The 24,470-nt window shown below is 52.5% G+C and overlaps 1 protein-coding gene and 1 non-coding gene across 4 annotated transcripts; one reads left to right on the top strand and one right to left on the bottom strand.

Moving 5' to 3' along the window:
* Positions 1-463: 463 nt before the first annotated feature.
* On the bottom strand, positions 464-24,170 carry SMPD4 (sphingomyelin phosphodiesterase 4). Of its 3 annotated transcripts, none has more exons than XM_090290744.1 (20): positions 24,108-24,170; positions 21,796-21,879; positions 20,317-20,403; positions 19,297-19,439; positions 18,839-18,914; positions 18,166-18,274; positions 17,990-18,042; positions 17,271-17,422; positions 14,454-14,586; positions 11,466-11,537; positions 8,425-8,511; positions 5,540-5,685; positions 4,835-4,925; positions 4,465-4,565; positions 3,737-3,900; positions 3,043-3,248; positions 2,452-2,685; positions 2,062-2,193; positions 1,743-1,871; positions 464-1,614 (listed from the first exon to the last, which is right to left on the bottom strand). In XM_090290744.1, exons 2-20 carry the CDS (start codon positions 21,832-21,834, stop codon positions 1,285-1,287), a joined length of 2,484 nt encoding a protein of 827 aa, XP_090146870.1. In that variant the 5' UTR covers positions 21,835-21,879; positions 24,108-24,170; the 3' UTR covers positions 464-1,284. The 3 variants fall into 3 exon arrangements, with proteins under 3 accessions (XP_090146870.1, XP_090146871.1, XP_090146872.1); XM_090290745.1 differs by having other exon boundaries at positions 3,121-3,248; XM_090290746.1 differs by lacking the exon at positions 8,425-8,511.
* On the top strand, positions 15,979-16,084 carry LOC149997172 (U6 spliceosomal RNA). The gene has a single exon (XR_016507275.1). It is a non-coding gene; the product is annotated as a U6 spliceosomal RNA (small nuclear RNA).
* Positions 24,171-24,470: the final 300 nt, after the last annotated feature.

Here is a 24,470-nt window from a genome sequence, read left to right as displayed (position 1 = left end):
CTTAGACCCACCTTGGGGGATGTGCTGGTTAAAGCCCTCTGGGCCTGCATCCACCCTCCATCACAACCACTGTCTACACCTGCCTGTCTGATGCTGCTTTAAGTTAGTCCCCTGACCCCTGGGTGAAGGATGACAGGATAGCCAGCAGGCTGAGCCCAGGCACCACAAGACTCAGGGTTAAGAATGGATTTCTTCAGTTACAAGCTTGGTTGGATTTTTTGGTCACAAGCCACCAAATGCCAGTACTTTATAGAGTTTACATCGAAATACAAAGCCCAACTGTTCGTTTGAAAATGTGGAACCACACACACACACCAAAAGAAATGGCTTGGTTTAAATCACTGTTCAGTTGTTCTGCCTGGTGTGTCACCTATACAATGACAGGTGTGTAAGCCCACACAGGAATTTTTGACAGTGAACATGTAATTATATAATTTGATTTAAGTGGTATCAAAAAGTCCTATCTTTTTGCTCTTCATTTTATTGAAGGTACAAACAATGCTTTTGATCATCTTTGGTTGTAGACCAGAAGCTGGCAGGATGAAGCTGGTGGTCCTGTCGTATCCCCTATGCCTGCAGGGGATGAGGCTCCTATAGGACAAGGTGGTGACGTGAGCCACCACTGAGTGCCCTGCTTGCTGACTTGGGGGCCTGAAGGGAACCAGGGGTGAAGCTCTGTCCCACCGAGCACTTGTGCTCCTAAAGAATCTTTTCTCCTCAAAAGCTGAACTGTCAGGCCCCGACTTTCAATCACTAGGACACAGACCGAGCCTTGCTTTGCCAAGTGTGGTGGCAAAATATAGTTTTAAAATTAGGAATCAAAGAACCATCATTTAATTTTCTCAGGGTCTTTGATTCTTCTCTGGAGCCAGAGGCTGAGCTGCTGTCTGGGGTCCCCTGGGGAGAGGAGACTCATGTCACACCGCCCACCTCAAGGGCCCTCCCAGGAAAGCACTGACTCCTTAGCTTCATATGGCTAATTCCTGACACAGTTAAAAAAGAGAAAAGCCTCAAAAGCCATCTCACTGCAGGGCCCCCAACTGAGGGTAGGAGGAAAGCCCAGCGGCTGGGCCCTGGACTCTTCCCATTCTGTGCAGCTCAGGGACACTGTTCCCTTCCTGGCTAAGCTGGACTATGTGCCCTCCTCTTCCAGGCTCTCTTCCAGATGATCTGAGGCCACAGGAAAATGCCCCCTGGAAGTGTGAAGATGACCGGACTCAAGTTCGGAGGTGGCTTCTCAGGTACACAGGAAGGGCCATGTGTGGGAACAGTGGCTGGCTTGTGTCAGAGCTGGTGCAGCCTGCCCTGCTCCGTCAGTAGTGTCATGGCCGTGGCATAGAGGAAATAGCCCAGCACGAGGAACAGGGCACAGGGCAGGGGCCCAATGCAGAACAGAGAGGCCACAAAGAAGGCTAGCAGCAGTGACAGCAGCGTCCGGTAGCTGCCCAGGAAGCGCAGGCTTAGCCTGGGGCCTCGGGCACGGCTGGCTGAGTGCCCCTGCCCCACGGGGCTCAGCAGGTGCCTATTAGCCAGCCCAGGCTCCATGAGGTGGTATCTACAGAAGCTGCCGAGGAAGTCCGCCCGGGAACACAGGGCTGCCATCTGGCCTGCAAACTGGAGCACAGACAGGCACAGGGGAGTGGGCAGCAGGCAGGGGCCACACTTTCCTCCCAGCCTCTCCCCATGGCTCTAGGACAGAAGGGACATTGAGGCAAGGATGTGGCCATCCCGCCCACACTCACCCTGTGGTTGATGGTGGAGGATAGCCGGAAGAGCAAGCGGACCAGGCTGGCAATCTCATAGCTCCGGATGGGCTGTAGCTCCGAGTCGCCCTGGTACTCGATGTCAAACTTTCGCAGCCCATTGATGATCTAGAAGCAGCAGGAGAGGAGAGCCCCAGGTTAAACCTGGACCACAGGAGTGGTCCAGGAAACAGATATTTGCAAGCAATTCAGCAGAGTCATCTCTGCTTACGGGGAATGGGGACAAGCTAGCAGGACCGCCAGCTGTGCTGCCTGGAACACCCCGGAAAGCCAGGCCCCTCTGGGACATGGGCCTTACCTGGTACCGACCCAGGGGTGTGAGGATGAGTCCGTCCTCACCCACGATGCAGTCTGGGAGCTGCTTCTTTCCATTCTCATCCTGAGTCGTTCCCAAGGCGAGTGTGAGCTGAGCAAGTTGGGCCTCACTGAGCTGTCAGAGAGAAACTACCTGCTTTCAGTTTCCAGGTGAAGGGAAGAAACTGGTTTTCAACCCACTGGGCCTCTTAACAGTGACAATGATGGGACCCAGACATAACATTGTAGGCACAGGCCTGCATCTCCCATATAAGCCCAGGAGCCTGTATGGCAGAACCCATGTTGGGTCCTGGTCTATGGCTGGTCCTGGCTGAGCAGGGGGATGACAGCCACAGGGCAAAATCCGGGGAGGGGATAGCCCTATGGCTCATACTCGGAACATCTGGCACAGGTACTCCAGGGCCTTTTCCAGGTACTCGTCTGTCTTGCGGACACTGTCCTGCCCCATGTCGTCCAGGTCGTTGGCTGGGTAGGAGCTATTTGGGTCCGAGAGGCAGAAGCCCAGCCATGAAAGAAAGGGGCGACCAGCTGTGCTCTCCCCGCACTGGTCAGAGATGGACTTGGCTGTCTGCTTGGCCTGCGTGATGAGCTGAGCCAGGCGCAAGACCTACAGGGCAGACGGGAGGTCAGCCAGCTCTGGTGGGGCTGCCTTATGACACCCAGCCACCAAAAGACCAGCAGACCATCTGGGGGAGCCTGCTGAAGCCAGGAGGGGTGCCTTCCATGTAATGAAGAGTTTGAAAAACTAAGATGCAGATTATAAATGTGGGAAATTTCCAACAAACACTGCTTCTATTATCAGAAAAAAACTAGACTTCATTGAACAAAAAAGGGGAGGGGGGAGTAACAGTGTGTACTCAACACCTAATCTTCCTCCTGTTTCCCCAAATGCGGCACCCTTCCTGGTTCACAGTCCCAGAGGTTCAGGACGGTCCTGTGGCTGGCAGAACCTAGACTCACTCACCAGTGTCCGGACCTCTGGCCCAAACATCGGGGTGTACTTGCAGTCCTGGCCCTCCAGGCTGTAGACGTGGCTTTTCACCTTGAAGGAGGTGTCGGTGATGGCCGGCGGCCAAGATGAGAGGAGGCTGCCAGTGAATGTGGGGGCCATGAAGAGCCGATGCTGGCGATGGGGGATGACAAGCTCCGGCTCCAGGAACAGCTGCTCACCTGTAAGGCAGGACACAGGTCTGGCTTTGGCTTCCAAGGACACAAGATATCCGGTCGCCACTGGCAAGCTCCCTAAGTGTCTCCTGAGGTTTCTGAATAGCAGTGACCATGCAGCGAGGAGACGCAGGTCCTGATGCTCCCAGAGCCCCTGCTGGTCTCATCAGGAAGGCCGACACTTGCCAAGAGGTAGCACAAGAAGCTAATGCCCAACAAAGCTGAGATGAAAGCAGGACAGGGACCGAGACAGCCATGAGTCACCAGCAAGACAGCTCAGAGACCTTCCCCTCCTGCCAGGCATGCCGGAGACTCTAGCCCTGCGTGCTGAGCATGGGGAAGACAGGGTTCAGCCAGGTTCAGGCCTTCACCCTGACGCTGGGCACCAGGATTCCCCACACCACCCCTTGCCAGGCCCCCTACAAGCCTGCGAGGCACATTCAGGGTCTGTGAGTCCCTCTCTAAGTGCTGCTTCCCACTGGCTAAGGGCTTACCTTTCTGGATCATCTCAGCCAGGTTGGGCTGGGCAAAGACTTTGGCCACTCGAAACACCATAAGTGCGTTCTTGGGGCTGACCAGGTCGGTGCGCAGTGCACGGCTCAGGAAGCCGACAAAGAGCTTGGTGTACATCAGCAGGTTCTCCTGCACAAAGGGTGTCCTGGGGACCGGGAAGCTAGTCAGGGATCAGACCTCCCACAGGGGGCAGGGTCCTTGTCCCCTCTCCCCAGCCATGACCTCACAGAATGGAGGTTGAGGGGGTCTGAGGGTGGCAGGAGAGGAGGCAGGACAGAGACCGGTGAGAGCTAGGTCCCTGAGGACAAAGGATCCTCCCCAGAATGAGGTCCTTTCTGAGAGGACCAAGGACACCATGGTGAAGGCTGGCCAGGACTGCAGAGGGACGCACAGGAGGCGGCAACCAGAGGTGCTGACAGAAGCCTGGGGCCAGCTGGGGGATGTCGGGGAGGTGCAGTGGCTGTTATAAGAGCTCATGAGGAAGGTTTGGGGATGAACGTGGACATACATCTGAGTGTGACAATCATGGTAAGGGGACAGAGGGGAAGCGGGTGACCTGCTATTTCCATAGGAAACCTATCCCAGGGCCCGGACAAGACAGAGAGAGTCAGACAGGGGCAGCCTGCGCTCCCACTCTGCAGGACCGTGGAGAAAAGCCCCAAGGCCCCTGAAGCAGCATCCCTGGGGGAGGACAGGGTGTCAGGCTCACCATCTTTCTGACACACATCGGGCCTGGCCGTCACTGCTCTGAGACTGCTTGTCAGGCGCGTACCTCCAGGGCTGCAGGTAGCTCAGCCACATCTCCAGGACCTGGTGAGACACGTGTGTACACAAGTGGGCTGTGGGGACCCAAAAATCTGGCCATTTGGCCCAGGAGGCAGCTCATGGGAGCAGAAGCGTGTTTCTAGCTGTGGGGCTTTGCTCTGCTGGGGTGGGCAGGGGTGCCACCAGGTTCTGGCTTCTTCCTGTGCTCTCCTAAGTGGGCACTGGAGGGACTCAGTGCACTCCTCAGATGTTTAACCCTCTCAGTATCCCTTCAGAATTGGGGCCAAGTGAGGCCTGACAAGACCGACACTCACAGCTCTGAATGACGCATCCAGGGGCCAGTGGCCGAAGCAGTGCTGCAGGAAAAGGTAGAGCTTCTGCTGGACAAACCTCGGGATGGCAGCCCTACAGGAGAGGAAGTGAGTCACCTCACAGGTGAGCCCAGTGGCTCCCATCTTTAGGGCCACTCAGCACTCCTGGGGGTGAGACTTCCTATTTTTAGCTCCATTCTTCCAAGGAAGAAACCACAGGTCAGAGAGGTTAGGGAATGCCCCAAGGACACACAGCACGCATGTGGCCGTACAGTGTGACTCCTGTACTTCTCAGCTTAGCTCATCGCCCCAGCCCTCTCCCTGCCCTAGGAGGGGGAGGGAGAGCACAGAACTCAGCCTCCTGTGGCAACTGATCCACCCTGCTGTGAAGGCCCTCCCAGCCCCACTGGCTTTTCTGCCTGCCACTTGGAAGGAAGAGACAAGAGGGACCAAGACAGGGCTCTTCCCTCACTAGCCTGGTGGCTCTTTCCACCAGAGGGTTGGCCTGGAGGGAAAAGCCATGGAAGCCAGAGAAGCGGCCGGATGCCCCCACCCACCTCTGGGGCCAGGGTGGGGGTGAGGAGACAGAGCCAGGAGGGGACATGGTGATCGCCCACCTGGCCCACCCTGCACAGGCCTCACATGTGTGTGGAAGACACAGAGTCAGGAGGCAAAGCACAGCAGCCCCGCACACAGCCCCATACCCACCGTTTAAATTCCTCCAGGGGGCTGGTAGCATGCGAGTGGGCGGAGGGAGAGACCTGCTCGGGCTTCAGGCTATTGGAAAAGGCGTGCAGATGCTTGATGAGCAGGCGCACCACCAGCACGTGCTCCTCGGTGGGCGTGAATGACTCCTAAGGTTGAGAGGTGCGTAGTGTCAGAATCCAGGGCTTTCTGAACTAGAAGCCACAGGTCTGACCACATCCCACCAGGGCCCATCTCTCCGCTCTCCCTGCAGGATGTGCAGGCCAGGCTGGAAGTGGGACCACCTGAGGTCCCACCCAGGTCGCCACCCACTGATGACCCCAGCACCGCAGGGTTTGAAACTGGCTAAGAATGGTAAAGCCTGCGCAGTGTGCCCTGGGACAGCTGCTAAAACAGTTGGCCAAGTGCTTCCCTGCACACTTTAAACCCTTTTTTGAACCCTCTGTGGACGAGTTGTCTTTGCTGTCCATCCAGGTCATCAAGTGTCCTCACCTCCTGATCAGCCAGAGGATGAGGAGTGGGGGGCGGGCAGGCCAGCATCCCAGCTGGGATCTGGACTCAGGGTGTTCCCCTGCCTCCCAGGTATGTGCAACGAGCCGCTGTGGCCCAGGTGACCCACTCCCCAGTTCCTCTTCCTGCTCGCCTTCTGGACACAGCCCTCCCTCTGCTGCTAATGAACCTGGAGCCAGCACAACCCCACAGACAAGAACCCCTGCAATCCTGCGGGCTGAACTTTTGATTCGGAGTCCTCATAGGATCTTTGAGAGCCAGACCCAAGAGGAACGCCTGTTTGCCAGCTGTCCAGGGATGGAGTGCAGGGTGGGGACCCCTGAGTGGCAGGAGGCACATGGGAAGGCAGAACCCACTGCCCCCACTCCCACCCCACTCTGGCTGTCCAGACTGACATGCTCCTCTCCCCACACTCACCCCCAGCCCTCCAGGGCCTCAACAAACTTGTTGGAAGAAGTCTCGGCAGCCTCATCCCAGCCCAGCATAGTGCTGAGGCTGGTACAGGCCATATCTCCTGGCACACCCGTGACACAGACCCCTCATGGGCTGAGGAAGCCAGCATGCTGGGCTCTGCCTACAGCACTGTCCACATGGCTCTCCCTGTCATGGAAATGCCGCCACAGGCCCAGGTGACATGCCCTACAGGTCCCTACATCTAGGGATGGTACTATGGACCAGAAGGTAATTTTTTTCTGCTTGTCTGCATTTTTAAGTCTTTATGCAATGGATTTGCATTGTTCTGAAAAAAAAAAAAAAAATACATGGGCTGCTTTAACAATAATAAAAGATTAGGCCCTGGCCGGGTGGCTCAGTTAGTTGGAGCACTGCCCCATACACCAAAGGGTTGCAGGTTCCACTCCCGGTCAGAGCACATACCTAGGTTGTGGGTTCAATCCCCGGTTGAGGTGCATATGGGAGGCAGCCAATCGATGTTTCTTTGTCTCTCTAAAATCAATAAACATATCCTCAGTGAGGATTTAAAAATGTTAGAGGGACATCAATGTCAGGCTATAACTCCCTGCTGAGAGCCTGCTCTTCCATGGCCATGGACAGGGGAACTGGGACCCCCTGCTCCATCTCTACCCATCCTTCCTGGTATTCCTGGAGAGCCAGGCTCCCTGCCACAGGCCCCCAGCAATCACACCGTCACCCCCTCAGCTATCTTCCTACTAGGCTTGTCAGGTCACTCTTCTTTTCTTCTAACTCCACACCCTCCCGAGCCAAAGCCCCACAGGCTGGCTACAGCTGCAGGTGGCTGCTTCCACCTTTTAAGGACACTTTTCCAAAGCCCAATTCTGGGCCTCTCGGCCCTCCTGCTGTGGAGTGAATGCAGCCAAACGTTTCTGCAGGGGCCCTGCTCTTAGCCAAGTGAGAGCTTCCCAACAGAGGCTGGAGTGGCATCCACTTCTGTGCCCAGCTGACCCATGCTAAACCTTCTGGAACATTCTCTTCCCTTCTCACTGCAGCTGCTGCTGCTGCTTCTGAGCAGAAGCCATGATATGTGCTGTGCGCTGACTATCCCATCCCAGCAAAACAAGATTTTCCACCTTGAGTTCAAATTCAATATTGTGTGAAATGGACAGGCCCCTGGCTGTGAGCAAGGCTCCAAATACACCATTCGGCCGTGTCTGCCCAACTTCCAGCCTCATCTCATAAGCCAGTGAACTACGAGACTCTGTCAGTTCTGAAAACACCCTGCAGGGCTGAACTTGACTTTGCTGACCTCAAATCCGTCATAATGTTCATTTCTGCCTACAAAGACCGCAATCTCTATGAGGTCACAGCTCACTCCTGTCCACCTGGGGAGGGCTCCATGAGCCGCAAGAGACTGGGCTTAGAGAAGTTCGGGTCTACTTGTCAGGGACTGACAGCATCTCCAGGCGAGCGGGCCAAGGCCCAACTTTCCTGCCCCTCCGCCTCACACACAGGCTCAGGTCAGCAGAACGGCACCGGCCACAGCCCCTGGGTTTCTGTGTGCTCAGTCACCTCCTGGTACCTGGCTTGCACTGGAGGGAGTCAGGCTACTGCAAAGGCAGAAATGTTTCACTCCCTTGAATCAGGGCCAGGCCTGGAGCCCCCACCACACCCGAGAACTTGTGACACCTCAGCTTCCTCGAGGCTTGGCCACACAGACCTGATGACCCCAGAGCTGGCAGGATCACGTGCCTCACTCCCTGCCACATGGCTGCACGTCCCAAACCCTGGCCAGTCTGCAAACCTGGAGGCCGGCCCAGGCCTTGCTCTGTGTGGAACGGGTCTCTGGATCACCCCCAGCAGGCCCCCAGCCAAGTCCCCGCTTTACCACTGCACTAACATGAGCTCTGTGGCTTACACCACAGGGCAGGGGTGAAGCGGAACAGATCAAGAGCAGCCAGTACTTGGTAGGCGTGCAGGGCCCGGAGGCTGGGCTGGGCAGGGCTGTGAAGGGCGCTGGAGACACTGAGTCGGTAGTGCAGAACCTCCAGCTGAGACAACAAAACACAAGCCAGACAGGGTGGGAGAAGGGGAGGGAACAGGGAGAGGGGGAAGGAAAGAAAAAGTGAGAGCCCAGAAGTAAGGAGAAAAAAACAAAAACAAAAGCACGTCAGTGACAACCCTAATACTCATGGCCCAGCAACCTCAGGCCCAGCGACCCAGACTGAGCCCCTCCCAGTGGCAACTGCCAAGCAGAGGGATGGACAGACAGACCCACTAGATCTCTGGGAGGCCTGAAGGCCTCCATGTCACTGGGGCCTGAAGGCCCCTCCGGCTCCCTGAAGTCAGCCTGACTCACTTTCCTTCCTGGGTCCCACTCTCCCCTGGCCCTGGTGGCACTGTACATGCACGCTGTCGCCCACTAGGAGCCCGGGTGCCTTGCTGGGACACACTGCCAACAACCAAGGCCCTGAAGGCCCGAGGCTCAGGACAGCAACTTTTTTAGTCTAGATGGAGGCCTCTCTGCCGAAAAAACAAAAACATGTAATTGACTGGACTTCCCTGGGCTGTCCCCGAGGAGAGATTTACCACCAGCACAATTCCTATGTGTCTAAGATCCAGTCAGTGTTCTGTCCTGATGGGGGCTGGTTCCCAAAGGCAGCAGAGGTGAGCACAGGCTCAGCCCACCAGGCCTCGCTGAACGCCCTCCACGCTGAACATTTTGGAAATGGTTCAAGGAGGTGCAAACACCCTCGGTTCTAATTCTGGGAAGACCAGCCTCTACCTCACCAGGACCCCCACCCTCCAGACATATAGTGGCTTTCATCAGTCCCGATGGCGAGAATCTGGCCATGGTCACACACACCCAGAGGCAGCTGGAACCGTGAGTCCAGGACACTGGGGATGACAGCCGAGCTGGCATGCTGTCTGGCCCCACCGACGACCTTCTGCCCTACCTCCCCGCTGAAGCAGCCCTCCATTAGCCACGCACAGTCCACAGGCAGTCCCAACACACATCCTGCCCTGCAGGGGCCGTGCCTCCCACCTGAGCAGCATGCTTCACACAGCAGAAGTCAGAACGAGTGTGCCGGACTCCAAGGAGACAGGCACAGCCAGACACGCGGAGCAGGGGTGGGAAGGAGCACAGCAACGAGGTGTTGGCCATTCGAAGCCTTCCTCCGGGCCAGACCTTGGGCTCAGCTGCAGCTCTCAGTGAGGAATCAGGGCACAGTTTTCCTGCAGGATCCCTGTCCTGGCCTGTGGGGACACAGGGCAGCCCCGCACCAGCCTGTAGGGCTGCAGCCATCCTGACAGCCCTTCTAGAAGAGTCTGGGCGGAGTAGAGCGAGTATGCACTCTGCACCCGGCCCAGCCACGGACACACTGCGGGACTTCCACGAGCTATGCTCCCTGCTCCCCTAAAACCGGGACTCGCAAGGATTTCCGTACGGTGCAGTGCAGTGTGGGCTAGGATAAACGATAAAAGGCCTCAGATGAAGCAGACCTCCACGACAGTCTTTCCTGGCTCCTGACACACTCAGTTTTTTCAGGTTTTGTTTTTTGGCCTCAATAGGAGGCGAAGGGGTGAACCTCTCTAAGTGCCTGGTGGGAATGATCCCCCACCCCTGCCCCACTCCCATTGCCAGCCATTCTGAACAGCTCTCACCCACCCTGTGGTCTGGCCAAGAGGAAGCAAGTGTGGGGAGAAGGGGAAGGCCCCCGCTGTCCCTGCAGGAACAGGCGGCTGCCCCTTCCCCATGTGGGCTCAGAATCCTCACAGGTGACAGGCAGCCCAGAAAGGCCTTTCTGCCTCATACATCTGCTAAAAATTAAAGCGGGTGTGTTTTCGCTGGCTCAGAAGACAGAATGAGCAGACCAGGGAGGCAATGCAGTGATGTGGCCTCTGCCTCTGCAAGACCAAGCCACATGCACAGGGTAAGCAAGCCTCCCAGGATCCCACAAGGAAGCCAGGAACATGCGGAGTCCGCTCTGGAAGCAGGAGGGGCAGTGCAAGAGCTTGGCGACATGAGAGGCCCGGCCCAGGATGGAGCCCCCTGTTCTCCTCCTCCTCCTGTGCAACACTAAGGAATGAGGTTTGGGGCACCCGCACTTTAAAAGAGCAGTGGTGGGAGGCTTGCACCCCAACCCTCCACACGGCGGAGCACTGGGGCCAGAGCTGGTTGCTGAGACTCTGCGGCAGGAACAGAAACACCACTTCTCCCCAGAATCACAGAGTGAAAGTTACAGACTGCCAGTTTCCATTGTGAAAAAACCACACATCCTTAATTCTTAAGGAAGCGTGTGAGGGTTTTGTATGGTAGTAACAAAAGCAAAGTCTGAAAAGCCACGCACTGCGGTCTCACAGAGCATGAGCCCAAGTGCCCATCTTACTAACCAAACAGAACTGTTCTGTCCCAACGTGTCAGTAGGCTATGGGCCCCGGGGCAGCAACCCCAGGAGGGTACCAGGGTCTTGGCCACCTCCACACCACTGTACACAAGTATGCCACCCAGGAAAGCAGGGGGGGAAGGCAAGGAGGAGGAGGAGACAGGCCGCATGCAGGAGGGCGTCAGACCCCACCCACCACAAAGCCTGCAGATGCTCTGCAGGAGGCGTAAAACCAGGGTAGTGGGGGTCTGTTGGGCGTCCCCTCAGCAGGAAAGTAAGAGGCGCTGTGATGGTAAGAGGGGGACCCAGATGTGACTCCCAGAAGCATCAGCGGCTCCCCTGCCCCCAGAGCACGAGCACCACTGCCTCATCTGTTTCTGCTGCCAGAAAGTGGGCTCTGGAAGTAGCTCGAAGGACCCCAGGACAGGCCCTCAGGGTGCAAGCCCACCACGACACAAAATGCACCTGCTGTTCAGCGTCTCAGTGAGGGGCGGTGGTAGGTTTGTTCCCACCATCCAGCCCTTGAAAACTAACTGACATCAAGGACAAGGGGTAGCAGGTTGACCAGGCACACCAGGACCAGAGCAGGAGGTGGGAAAAAAGCTGCGGTAACATACCTTGGCATGAGGGGACTGCATTTTCTGATACATCTCCAAGGAATAATGATGAAGCCACATTTCAACAAAAACCTGCAAAAGAGCATCAGGTGGTCAAATGAATTAACAAGTGTTAAGACCAATGGGGGAAAGGACAGTCTTTTCAACAAATGCTGCTGAAAAAACAGAATACCCACATGCAAATGAATGAACTTGGACCCTACCTTAACACCATGAATAAAAAATAATTCAAAATGGATCTAAGACCTAAATGTAAGAGGTAAAATTATAAAATTCTTAGAAGCATGGGGAGAAACCTTCATGACATTGAATTCGGCAATGATTTCTTAGACACGTTCAAAAGCACAGACATAAAGGAAAAGCAGACAAATTGGACTTCATGAAAATGAAAACCTTTTGTGAATCAAAAGATATTACTGACAGAGTAAAATAGCAACCCACAGAATGGGGGAAAATAGTTGTAATTCATGTATCTGATAAGGGATTAATGGCCAGAACATATAGAGAATACCTAAAACTGAACAACAAAAAAATAAGCAACTCAATTCAAAAATGGGCAAAGGACTTAAGTAGACATTTCTCCCAAGATAGAAAAACAGCCAATTGGACATGAAAAGATGCTCAATACCACTAATAATTAGGGCAACACAAATCAAAATCACAACGAGATACCACCTCATACCCACTGTTTGTTTTCATAATAAAAAAACAGAAAGTAATGGGCATTGGAGAGGATGTGGAATAACTGGAACCCTTGTGCACAGCTGGTGGAATGTAAATGATGCAGCCACTGTGGAAAACAGTATGGCCGTTCCTCAAAAAATTAAAAGAAATACCACATAGTCCTGCAATTCCACTTCTAGGTATATACTCAGATGAATTAAAAGCAGGGTCCTAAAGGGATATTTGCGCATCCATGTTCATAGCAGCATTGTTCAAAATAGCCAAGAGGTGGAAGCAAATCAAGTGTCCATGGACACATGAATGGATAAAGAAAATGTGATATTTATATACAATGGAATATTCTTAAGCCTTAAAAATATTCTGACACATGCTACAATATGGATGAATGTTGAAGACTCACTATGTTCAGTCGGTCATATAAAGAAAAATACCATATGGTTCCACGTATATAGGTACCAAGAGTAGGTTAAATGGATAGAAATAAAGTAGCACGGTGACTGTCAGGGGCTGGGGGGAGAAAGAATTGGAGGGAGGGAGAACTGAGGAATTATTGTTTAATGGGTAGTTTCAGTTTTACAAGATAAGAGAAGTTCTAGACCAATAATAATAATGTAAAACGAGGCCTGTCCAGGAACATCCAGCCACTGTTAACATAACAAGAATGGTTTGCGCGACATCCATGTACCCTGTCAGGCCCAGAAGAGTGGACTGGAATGCACATGCATGAATAATGACGACTTCATTGTACTTGTCAGTGGGGGCGGTAGACAACATTGAGTGAGCATGGGTATTGTGTGGCCGTCACATTCAAAGTGACTGAGAAAGTAGAGCAATGAATTGGCATTAAATTTTGCATTAAGCTTGAACATTACTCTGCAAAACTATTTGGATGATTCAGAAGATTTTGGGGGGATGATGCAATGAGTGCAGCACAGACAGAAGTGTGGCACAAACACTTCAAAGATGGCTGACAATCTATTGAAAGTGGTCCACGTTCTGGAAGGCCTGCTACAAGCAGAACGCATGAGAATGTTGAACGTGTACGGGCTGCAATCAACAAAGCCCAGCTGCTCACAGTGCGAGAACTAGAAGCTGATTTGGGGATTCCAAATACTACTGTGTCTGAGATTTTGACATAGGATCTTGCTTGGCATGAAATGTGATGTGGCAAAATTCATTCCACGGCTTCTGCTCCCAGAGCAGAAGAAACATCGTGTTGCAGTTGCTAACGCCTTGATTCAAACTACTACCAATGAACCAGATTTCCTCAAGGTCATAACCAGAGTTGAACTGTGGGTCTATGACTATGATCTGAAAAGAAGGCCCAGTTGTCCCAACGGAAGTCACCTGGTTCTTCACGCCCGAAGATGGCATGGCAAAGTCACAGCAGGATCGAGACCATGTTAACTGTGCTTTTTGATTGAGAAGGTGTTGCCCATCATGAGTATGCCCCTCCAGGCCAAACACTTAATAAGGAGTGCTACCTCAACGTTCTTCGTCAGTTAAGGGATGCAATATAATGAAAACGGCCGCAACCGTGGGCAACTGGTAACTGGCAGCTTCATCACGACAGTGGGCCCACTCATGTATCATGTCTCATGCAGAGATTTTTGGTGAAACATCAAATCACCCAGGTGAATCAGCCCCCCTGTAGCCCTGATTTGCCACCCTGCAACTTTTGGCTTTTCCCAAAACTAAATCACCTTTGAAAGGGAAGAGATTTCAGACCATTAATGAGACTCAGGAAAATACAATGGGGCAGCTGATGGCGATTCCAATAAAGAATTTTGCAGAGTGTTTTGAAAAGTGGAAGAGACGCTGGGAGAACTGTGTGAGGTCCCAGGGTGCCTACTTTGAACGGGACTGAGGCATCATTGTCCTATGTACAATATTTCTTCTATCTTATATCTTCTTCAGTAAATGTCTCTATTTTTCACATTACATGGCTGGACACTTTCTGTACACCACTACACTAGACACTTTAAAATGATTAAAGGTGGTAAATTTTATGTTATGTGTATTTTACTGTAATTTAGAAAAAGGTTCTTTAAAAAAGCACTAGCATTTCAGTCCAGGAAAGACTCCTCCAGCTTTGTCCTATAAGCCCGTGCTTTGATCACCTGCCATTTTCATGGGCCAGCAGAGCCCAGAGCCCACATTAACCAGGAGCCATCTGAAGGTAAGTTTCTTACCGTCTGTTTTCTATATGCCACAGAGGTCTCCAGGCCTCTGCCCCACAGGGTGGAAGGTGGCTGAACAGTTTATTTTGAAATGAAAGCAGAGAAGAGCCGCCTGGGTTCTCACCTGGAGTAGAGTTTCTGACCTCCAGATCTCATGAGAGGCAGGGTCTGCGTTCACAGATGTCTGATGAGAGATGTGTCGCTTCAGGAGACTGGTGTGGTGGAGACCATAGGAAGCGAAAGGCATGGCTGGTGTCCTGAGGGAGACACAGAAACAGGCCTCTGTTAGGGGCTCCCACCGACATCAAAATCAACAACCACGGTAATAACTACAACCTACTGAATCATACGATTCCCCAGTCCATGCTGATATATACGGGTAACTAAAAGGAAGAAGAGAGTGCCCACTAATAAACACAGAAGTGGTGAAAGTTAAAGAATCTTAATTTGTCAACCATCCTAGTAATAACTGATTTGGCCAAGGATCATCAAGGGATGCTAACACTAGTGATAACTATATAGTCTTATATACCTTCCCATTAAATTCCCCTTGTTAATTTAGGCACAAAGTACTTATTTAACTTTATAGCAGGACAACACGGCCAACACCTCAGCCCAGTGATCAAGCTAATGTTGCCAATAATAGCACACAGGGACACCATGGGTCACTGCTGTAGTGCTCCTACCAAACAACACCCAACCTGAGCCTAATCATGAGAAAATACCTGAAAGCCCAGGTCAAGGGCATTCCACACACCCCTTGACTTCACGCTTCAAAGGTGTCAAGGTTGGGAAAGACTGAGATTCAGTTCCAGACGGAAGGGACTAGAGAACAACTATGTTCAGTAAGTGACCCTGCGCTGAATCCTGGCCAGGTAACAGCTGTTGGGGGGGAGCTAGGGAAACCTGAGTGGGGCCTGAGGGATAGATGGTGGCCTTGAACCAATGCTTACTCCCTGATTTGGATAGAAGTGCTGTGGTTATGAAGGAGAGTGAACGCGCTATTAGGAAATATGCTCCGAGATATCAAGAGGTAATGGGTATCATGTCTATAACTTACTTAAAGGGCCCAGGAAAAACACATACAGGTAGAGGATAAAAACAATTCAGAGATCTGGGTGCAGGGTCTACAGTAGCTCTTGATGTTATGCATAGCAACTACTTTGTAAGTCTAAAATATGTAAAAATGAGGAAACAAAATGAGGGCCAGAAAACCACCTGGCAGCTGCAGTCTACCTTTCAGAGGGTGTGAACCTGGCCCACCCCAAGCCCTGCCCCACCCTTTCCTTGGAGGCATGTGTCCATACGTGTGAGCTTGGGGTATGGCATGTGCCAGACGCGGGGTAGGCCAGCACGTGCAGGAAAGAGCCTGCCTGCAGCTTCCCAGGGAAGGAGCTGGCCCCTGAGGTGGAGGAGGGTCAGAGGAACGCAGGTGGCAGCTCTCCTGAGGATAGTCGGCTCAAAGGCCCCCGTTCACCTTCGGGCTGAGGCTGGCTGCACGCACTCCTTCTGCACAGTCCAGTCTGCTTGGACTGGCGTAAAAGGCTCTCCACCCCGGACATCTGGCGCAGGCAAGACCTGGGTCTGGAGCTCATAGATTCCTACTACAGTCATGTATCACATAACGTTTTGGTCAACAACAAAGCACAATGCTCCTCAGGCAGCACATACGCTATAGTTGGAACGATACAGAGAACATCAGCATGGCCCTTGTGCAAGGGTGGCTCACAAATTTGTGAAGCGTTAAAAAAAAGAAACAAACAACAGAGCACATATATGACAGCAGCCTCATTCAGATTATAATGGATTTGAAAAATTTTTATTGTGCAGAGATGTCTTAGTGCAACACTATACAATTTTTTTTATCTTTTCTTTTCTTTTTTTTTACGCTATTTTAAAAAATTAACTTAGTGTCGCCTAAGTATACAGTGTTTGTAAAGCCTACAGCAGTGGTCAGTAATGTCCTGAGCCTTCACATTCACTCCCTACTCACTGGCTCACTCAGAGCAACTTCCAGTCCTGCGAGCCCCAAGCAGGATAAGTGCCCTACGCAGGTGCACCACTTTTTATGCCATATTTTTACTTTTCTATGTTTAGTTTTTGAGTTATTTTACTTATTGATTTTGAGAGAGGAAGGACAGAGAAAGAGAAACATCACTTTGTTATTTCACTTATTGATGCATTCCCTGGTTGATTCTTGTATGTGCCCTGACCGGGGATGGAACCCGCAACCTTGGCAAATCAGGACGATGCTCTAACCACCCTAACTACCCAGCCAAGGCCCCTTTTCTTTTTAGACACACAAATACTATCATGCTACACTGCCTACAGTATTGAGTACAGTAATGTGTTGGACAGGTTTGTAGCCTAGGAGCAGTAGACTGTACATAGAGCCTAAGTGTGCAGTTGGTTATACCATCTAGGCTTAAGTGCACTCTATGATGTTTGCACAACGATGAAATCACCTAATGACACATTCCTCAGAATGTATCTCCGTCATAAGTGATGCACGACTGTGGTCTTATTCGTCCACAGGTCAACCCTTCCGTGGCTGCCTACAAGCTCCTTCTCTCCAGAACTATCAGCCCAGCGCCATCAATCAGCTTGCAGCTTCAGGTCCCCTACCGCCCTGCTCACCACCTCAGAGTAGGGCTTGGAGGCAGAACATAGCCCGTTCCCATAGCAGAGCCCTGCAGTCGCAGGACCTGACCACTTCAGGAATGGCCACTGAAAACCAAAACATAGACACCCTTCTCACCCAGCCCTCTAGTCTGTGCTATGGCAGCTGGCATTGGGGAATCTCAGGCATAAGAAAAACCAGGGAGCCCTGGACAAAGTGGCACCACTGCCCCATGAGCAATGCCTACTGACCAGGCCTTAATAGCTAGTGGCAGGCATGGGCCACCTGAGGCACTGGCCAAGGGTAGCCAGAGAGCCTTACCTGGGAGCCGGTGAAGGACTGGGCCCCCCTGGGCTGGAGGAGAGCGGGGGGAGCACGCTGCCTTCTGTGGGCAGGAACCATGATAGGTACCTGTCCACCAGGATGAAATAGGCACAGTCTGAAGTACGGACATGAAGGGCTCCGGGGAGTGGCTGGAAAACAAAACTCACGTTAGCCTGTGGCTCTGGGCACCGCCCCAGGCTGCTGACCCCATAATCACAAGGGAGCCCTGGGAGGTGGGCTGCGTCCCTGAGGCTAGTTCATGAGCACTGGGGGGTGGGGGTGGGGCGAGGGACATGGACATGAGATAGGAGGAAAGCTCCCACCAAAGACAGCCTGACTAAATCCTCAGTCCTACTGCGCATGCAAACCCTCTACCCTGCCCCAACGTCCAGCCACCCAGTGAGCATCTCCTGCGGGAAGCCCCCTGACCGCCATTCGCAGGGCCGAGGTCACCACATGTCACCTGTCAAGTCTGCCCACCTGTCTGGTGCCCTAAGTGAGGATGGCCAGAAGGACAAAGGCTGGAGGAGGAAGGGGAAGAGGACCCAGAGAAATGAGGTAGAAAGGGAAATCCAGGCAAAGAAAGGCTGGCAGCTGGCTCCCAGGCAAACCCCAAGCTCCCCCTGCTGTGTGAAAACAAAAGCCCGGGGCCACGGCCCCCACCCTTCACAGGGGTCTTTAGTAAAGCAAACTCTGGACAGCAATCCCTTCTGTACCTTTTGAGTGATGAGGCTCAAAGCGAAAAAGAACATGTAATACTCGAACGGATCTGAAGGCAGCATCAGGGGGCAAACGGCAGGGCTGTTGCGTAGCGTTCCACACCCTCCCCACCCCAGCTCCCGCAATGTGCTGGCCACCCGGCCTCCCCACCCATGGGGCCAGCAAAGGATACTGAGGGCCAGGTTCAGGCCGAGGCCCCCGGTTGGGGGGAACTGGACCTTATTGTGGTACAGAGGGCTATCAGGGAGCACGCGCTCCTGGATGGACGCCTTCACTGGGCCCTGCGGAGAGGGAGGGAGGCTCACAGGCAGGCTCCAGCTCAGGGCCCCACATGTGGCACGGCCCTTTGGGAAAGCTGCTGAGGAGGAGGCCCGCACACGGGCCCTGCCTGTGGGAATAGCACTATCCTCTGCATAGCATCTGAACAAAAGAGCCTTCACTTAGAATCTTTCACATCATCCTCATAAAGACCCACAAGCAGCAAGGGCAGTAGCTGTGCCCATTTCTGAGCCCAGCCACTCAATGAATCCCATCTCCTCCGCTCCTCATACCCACTGAGTCACCCTTTGTAACCAGTCACATGGCTCTGCCTATCATTAGGCCAGGAGCAAACCAAACAGCATGGTGACTTCCCCACTGGCAGTTTGGAATGATCTTAAAAAAAAAAAAGTAACTGCTAAAGTTCCAATTTGTGATGCCTCCTTGGCCCTGAATGGACACCATGGCATTCTCCTGCCCACTGTCGCAGCCCCTGTGAGCCCCTGCCCTGCCCACCCACCAGCCCTACAGCCACTGTTTAAGACTCTCTGCCCTAAGCAGAGCTCTCACCTCCACGGTTTACTTACGGGTAGGTAAGAAACAGGAAAATCAAACTTATAGTCTTCAGCTTGAAGTTTGTAAACCAACTTCATCATTGGGCCACTGAACATGAAATCAAACCAACAAAAACAGGGCAAATGAACGGCAAACCATCTTGATTTGATTTGTTTCTTAACTTTGAAAAATACAGTGATTTAAAAATGGAATCGCCACCCTGGCTGGTGTGGCTCAGTGGATTGAGCACTGGCCTGTGAACCGAAGGGTTGTCGGTTTGATTCCCAGTCAGGCCACAAGCCTGGGTTGCAGGCCAGGCCCCCAGTTGGGGGTGCATGAGAGGCAACCACATATTGATGTTTCTCTCCCTCTTTCTCCCTCCCTTCCCCTCTTCCTAAAAATAAGTAAATGAAATCTTAAAAACAAAGTTGGGGGTTGGGGGGAATCACCAGAGGACACATCCAGTTCCTCAGGTGACACACCTACCTACCCAGGGTCTAGAAATTCCATGGCAATGCTGTACTCTACAGGGTTCACACGTCCCTGTAAGCAGCGCAGGTTCCAGCCGACAAGAATACCATCCAGGCTGCCGAAAACGCTCTCTACCAACCACGGGAAGATGGCGTGCAGCTCCTGAAACACAGTGCAAGTTAGGCTTTGGGAAGGCTTGCTGAGGACCGGTGCGCACTGCTGGGCTACTGCCAGCTCCAGCCCTGTATCACGTGACGCCCACTTCCCCAGCCGGACCTGGCCTCTGGGGATGTCACTCCCTGGTTCAAAGGCCCACAGCAGCAGCCCGGCGCCCGCAGGAGGCCTGGCACAGCAGGGCCAACAGGAGCAGCAGCTCTGGATCCTTTCGCTGTGGTTATGAGAAGCCAAGCAGTACTGCTTTACACCTGGGCCCGTCGAACCAGTCAGCCGCTTTAGAAAGTTTCTTAAAAATGTCAAAACCTTCTAAGCTGAAGAGAACTTCACTAAAAATGGCAGAAACATTCTTTCTCAAACTGAGACTGATTGTCATTCAGTAGTAAGTCCTTGTCCAGGCCAGCTGCTTGAATTCACCTCATTTGCTACTGGACAGTTCTGGGTGTGATGTAAATACGTACATATTTTCAGTATTTACAACAGGGTTTATCAACTTTGGTACTGCTGACATTTTAGGCTGAATACTTTGTTGTGGGGGCTGTCCTGTGCATTATGGAATGCTTTACCAGCATGCCTGGCCTCTCCCACTCAATGCCATTAGCACCACCCCTGTGTGACAACTAAAAATGTCCCTGGACATTGCCAAGCATCCCATGTGGGACAGAAGCATTCATGGTCGAAAACCCTTGGGCTACATGTTCACACATTTAAATGTGTCCACAAATGCAACAGTCAGAGTGCCGGGCCAGGCCTCTGTGCAGGGCAGTGCTCAGAGGTAGGAACCAGGGCCTGTAAGAATATTTTTCAAGGAGAATAAGAGACATGCCATGAGACACGCCCCAAGGAGATGCTAGCAGAGCTGTACCTTTGCTGGAAAATCCTCAATGACTTTAACCAAGTCTTGGCACCGCTGTGCAAAGGGCTTATTTATAGAGTCAGCTTTCAGGCTAGCCTAGGAGAAGAAACCAAAAAAATCATGAGCATATTCGCTTTGCAGCTTTTGATGATATTCTGGCTCGAGTCAAAACAGAAATCCAAGTGACAGGCTGGAGTGAGATACACACCACTGACCTGATTCCCCAGCACCTTGTACACTAGGTCATGCATGTTATCCACAGATGTTACCAGCAGAGAGGCTGAGGTCCCGTGCTCTCTAGACCAGTAACTGTCAGGCTTGCTCCCCAGCACCCTCTGTTAGGCATCCCCAGTTACCTCAAAGAACTGCACATTATCAAAATAAAACTGACTTCCGCCTGATCCTCAGCAGGGTGTCAGCCCCACATCCAGGAGAGGCCCCTTTGGAGTAGGGTTTTCCTCGCAGACCACAGAGTGTTCACCAAGCGCGTCTGCATGAACTGGGAACTCCCTATATGACGGCCCACTCGTGGTTTGCACCACTGTGATCATCAGTAAGAATGCCCAATGAAATGCGGGTGTCCTTTGTTGCCATTTAAGCCCTTAACCAAAATACCCTTTAATCTGTAGATAATGAACCTGCTGAACCTTCATAACCTTAAGAAACAGGCGGGTTGAAAACCATAGCCAACTGCTGATACTAATCGTGAAGGCAGTGGAAAGAGCACAAAGCATTGGGGAAAAGAACTAAGGAAATCTACCTGAGGCCACGGGGTGTATGTATCCTGACCACACAAAGAGAAGAAGGCTCTGCACAAATGAAAACCAAGGGGAAATGCCTGAGCTGCCATGACGAAGGCTTTGCCCAAGGATGTCTAAGGCCTTGTCCACCTCCAAACAAGGGTGGAGTCCAGGGGGCCTGAGTCAGAGCTGAAGACCTGGGCTGCTGAGGCCACGGGTTGGATCTGTTGGCCCCGCAGAGTTCACCGAGAAAGAACGTCCTTCCAAAGAAATGTTTATGTAGAGTACCTTCTGGGATGTGAACCTTGAAACTCTCACCACTGACGTTTACCTCATGCTTAGCTTCTCAGCACCATGTTTAATGTTCACAGTGCAGTCCCGGCTGCCCTCAGCATAGCTGTGTCCCTCCGTGTTTCACTAATGACAGTTATAATTGTTACACTTTTGTGTAAGAATTTACAAGACATAAAAATTCAAATGTACATCCTGTTGAGTCGATGCTCCTCCTCATACCCTGGGAAACAGGGAGAAATGGCATTTGAATCAACTCGCTTTGTAGCTGAGAAAATCAGGGCTCAGTGGTTGAGGAAACCCAATGTCCTGTGGAGGCAGAGTTAGCCGAAGGGTTTCAACCCCGAGGCCAGTGTTATTTCCATCACATGCCCCCCAAACAACCACGGGAAGAACTCTCAAGTCCCTCAGCTCGGGACTGTCATTACACTGACTCACAAAGGCAGCTGGGACTTACCAGCAGGAAGCTGGGCTGTTGCAGGTGAGGGAAGGCCATTGCAGGCTCCTGCAGAGAGCTGGAAACGGCCGTCTTAGGAAACCACTGTAGGAACGCAAAGATGAAATCTCAACATCTGCCAAATAACAGAATGCTGTACCGTTTCACAGTGCCCAGGAGAACACTTGTATAACTCAACACACACTACACCGCCACACCCCGTGTGTTATAGGTGTGCTGTTCTCAGGCAGTCCACAGTGGCCGGCTTCAAAGCCGAGTCTGTGGTGGTGAATCCTTGGAAACATGTGCTAACGCTTGTATAATGCTTGCTATGTAGCAGGTCTGGTTCTAAGGGCTCTCCATGTACTTCTCTCATTTAATTCTTGGCGGTTGGCAGAATTCTAAAGGTAGCCTTCCAAGTGCCGATCCCTGGTTATTCAACCAAACATTTACCTAGGTATTGCTGTGAAGGGACTTTGCAGATACAATTTAAGGGTCAAGTTGGTAGACCATAAAATACAGAGCAGTTTTGGTTGACAGCCAGCAAGGAAACAGGGACCTTAGTTCTACAGCTCCAAGGAACTAGATTCTGACAGCAACCTGAACAAGTCTGGAAGCATATTCTTCTCCAGAGCATCCAGATAAGAGCAAAACCAGCTAACACTTTGATTTCAGCCTTGTGGGACCCTAAGCCGAGAACCCCAAGCCTGCTTATAAAACTGTGAGATAATAAATGGGTGAAGTTTTAAGCTGCTAAATTCATTAAGCAAGAAAATACATCCTCACAACAACCCTATAAGGTCAGTACAGATGAGGAAATAGAGGCAGAGAGAGGGCAAGCCACTTGCCCTCACCCAGCTGGTAAATGGCAGAACCAACATCCAAATACACAGACCTCCCCACAAATATTTCACAGAGACAGGTGGATAAATCTCCTCTACATTACCTGTGCTCTATGAGAAGGGAGGAGATGAACAAGCTCTGCCAAGGGAGTCTTTGGCCAAGCCATCAGGAAATTGGGAGTAGCTCTCTAGATCCCTACTTCTCTGCCCACCCAGGCCAGAAAACGAAAATATCCAAACTTGGACCAAGGAGAGAGGAAGCATGCCTCGTCCAAATGAAGGACTAACTGATGGCTTTCCTGGCACAGCTCTGCCCCTGGCACTGAGGTGGCAACTCACAGCTTAATGTGGGTGGAGAGTGGCTGGGTACAAGGAGGCTGCATAGGCAGTTGAGGGGTTGACAGATGTGCCTACGTGCCACTTGGCAATACAAACACCTCCAAGGTTTTTCTCAACTCTTTTTTAAAAAAGACTATTTATTTTTAGGGAGATGGGAAGAGAGGGAGAAAGACAGGGAGAGAAACACCGTCACGTGTCCGCCGGTTGCCTCTTGCGTGCCCCCAGCTGGGGGCCTGGCCTGCAACCCAGGCATGTGCCCTGACTGGAATGGAATGGGCGACCCTCCAGTTCGCAGGTCAGCCTTCAATCCACTGAGTCTCACCAGCAGGGGCTCCACTCTTTAACTAGTTATCAGTTTCAGTTTTAAGGAAGGCTTAAAGCAAATCAAATGCCTCAGTCTTGAACCAAGTGATTAAGAGAACTCCTCCAAAAGGACCAAAGCAGCATAAAATCCTAAATTGCAAAGGGCAGAGCTTTAGAGATGAGGTGAAACCATCTCCTTGCTCAGAGGAAGCTTGCATAGGCAGGGCCTGAAGGAGTGAGGTCAGTGGCGCCAAACTAGGGGTCTTCCCATGGGTGGGAAGTGTCTCCTACACACTGTTCTCTGGCCCTGCATGGGCAGCTCCGCCCATGCCGCCTTTCTGCACTGCACCAAGCGTTTGCTTCATCCCACCACTTCATCAACCACTTTCTTCAAGAGCTGCCTCGGACTTTGGGGTTTCTTTCTGGGAGCATCAGCCCTCAGTTGCAGATCATGCCAAGCAAATCACGTTACTGCCAAGGACTCCCTCTAGCTGCTCTAAGCTACCACAGATGAGAAAACTGAGGCTCGAAAAAATGGAGCCACACTGGGAGGAAGGCTAGGGCTGGGACCCACACCCAGCTCTTCTTCCTACACAGTTTGTTGAGTCCAAGGCTCAACTTTAACTCGAAGCTCTCCTCCCTCCCAAATCGTTCAACGAACGCTAACCGAGCACCCACAGGGACGGGATGTGTGAACTGCGCGGAAATGTGGCATGAGGGCGCATCCCGGACCCTAGGATCCCCCGCCGGCCCGGCCGGGGCGCGCGGAGGAACCGAGACAGCTTTGGCGGAAGTTCGGCGAGGCTGCCAGGACGCGGGACCACCTTGCGCGCGACTCGCGCCACTCACCTGTGGAGTCCATAGTGTCGTTCATCTCCTGAACTGTGGCTGCCATTCGGCTCTACGGCGCCGAAATGGCGTCATCAAGCTGCGCGTGGCGTCACGCCCCCTGGCCTGGCGGGAAACGCTCTGCTACCTACTCGCGCTGCGGCCTCAAAAGGCGCGTGCGCAAAGCGAAGGCGGACCAGATCGGTTTCCCTTCTGTACGTGCGAGCGTAGGGGATGCGAAGCACTGGCGTTCCACGCCTGAGCTCATGTACTGTATGCGCGGCAAGCAGCGTGCTTGCGCGTCCCGAGAGGCTGTTAATTAAGGCCCTCGGAGCGCGCCCCCAATGGGACATCCTGGCGCGGAACAATTATACATTGGGCATT

Source organism: Furipterus horrens, unplaced genomic scaffold (genome assembly GCF_987537825.1).
Source record: "Furipterus horrens unplaced genomic scaffold, mFurHor1.1.pri manual_scaffold_11, whole genome shotgun sequence".
Classification (NCBI taxonomy): domain Eukaryota; kingdom Metazoa; phylum Chordata; class Mammalia; order Chiroptera; family Furipteridae; genus Furipterus; species Furipterus horrens.
The sequence above is the reverse complement of the archived record's forward strand: the minus strand, read 5'-3'. Positions and strand labels throughout refer to the sequence as shown.

Coding starts and splice junctions, on each gene's coding strand:
- SMPD4 (XM_090290744.1), bottom strand. CDS start 21,834: ATGGCCTTCCCTCACCTGCAACAGCCCAGCTTCCTGCTG. Junction 18,275..18,838: donor TTCCTGTTTCTTACCTACCC/GTAAGTAAACCG, acceptor CCCTCTCCGCAG/GGCCCAGTGAAGGCGTCCAT. Junction 8,512..11,465: donor TGCAGTCCCCTCATGCCAAG/GTATGTTACCGC, acceptor TTGTTGTCTCAG/CTGGAGGTTCTGCACTACCG.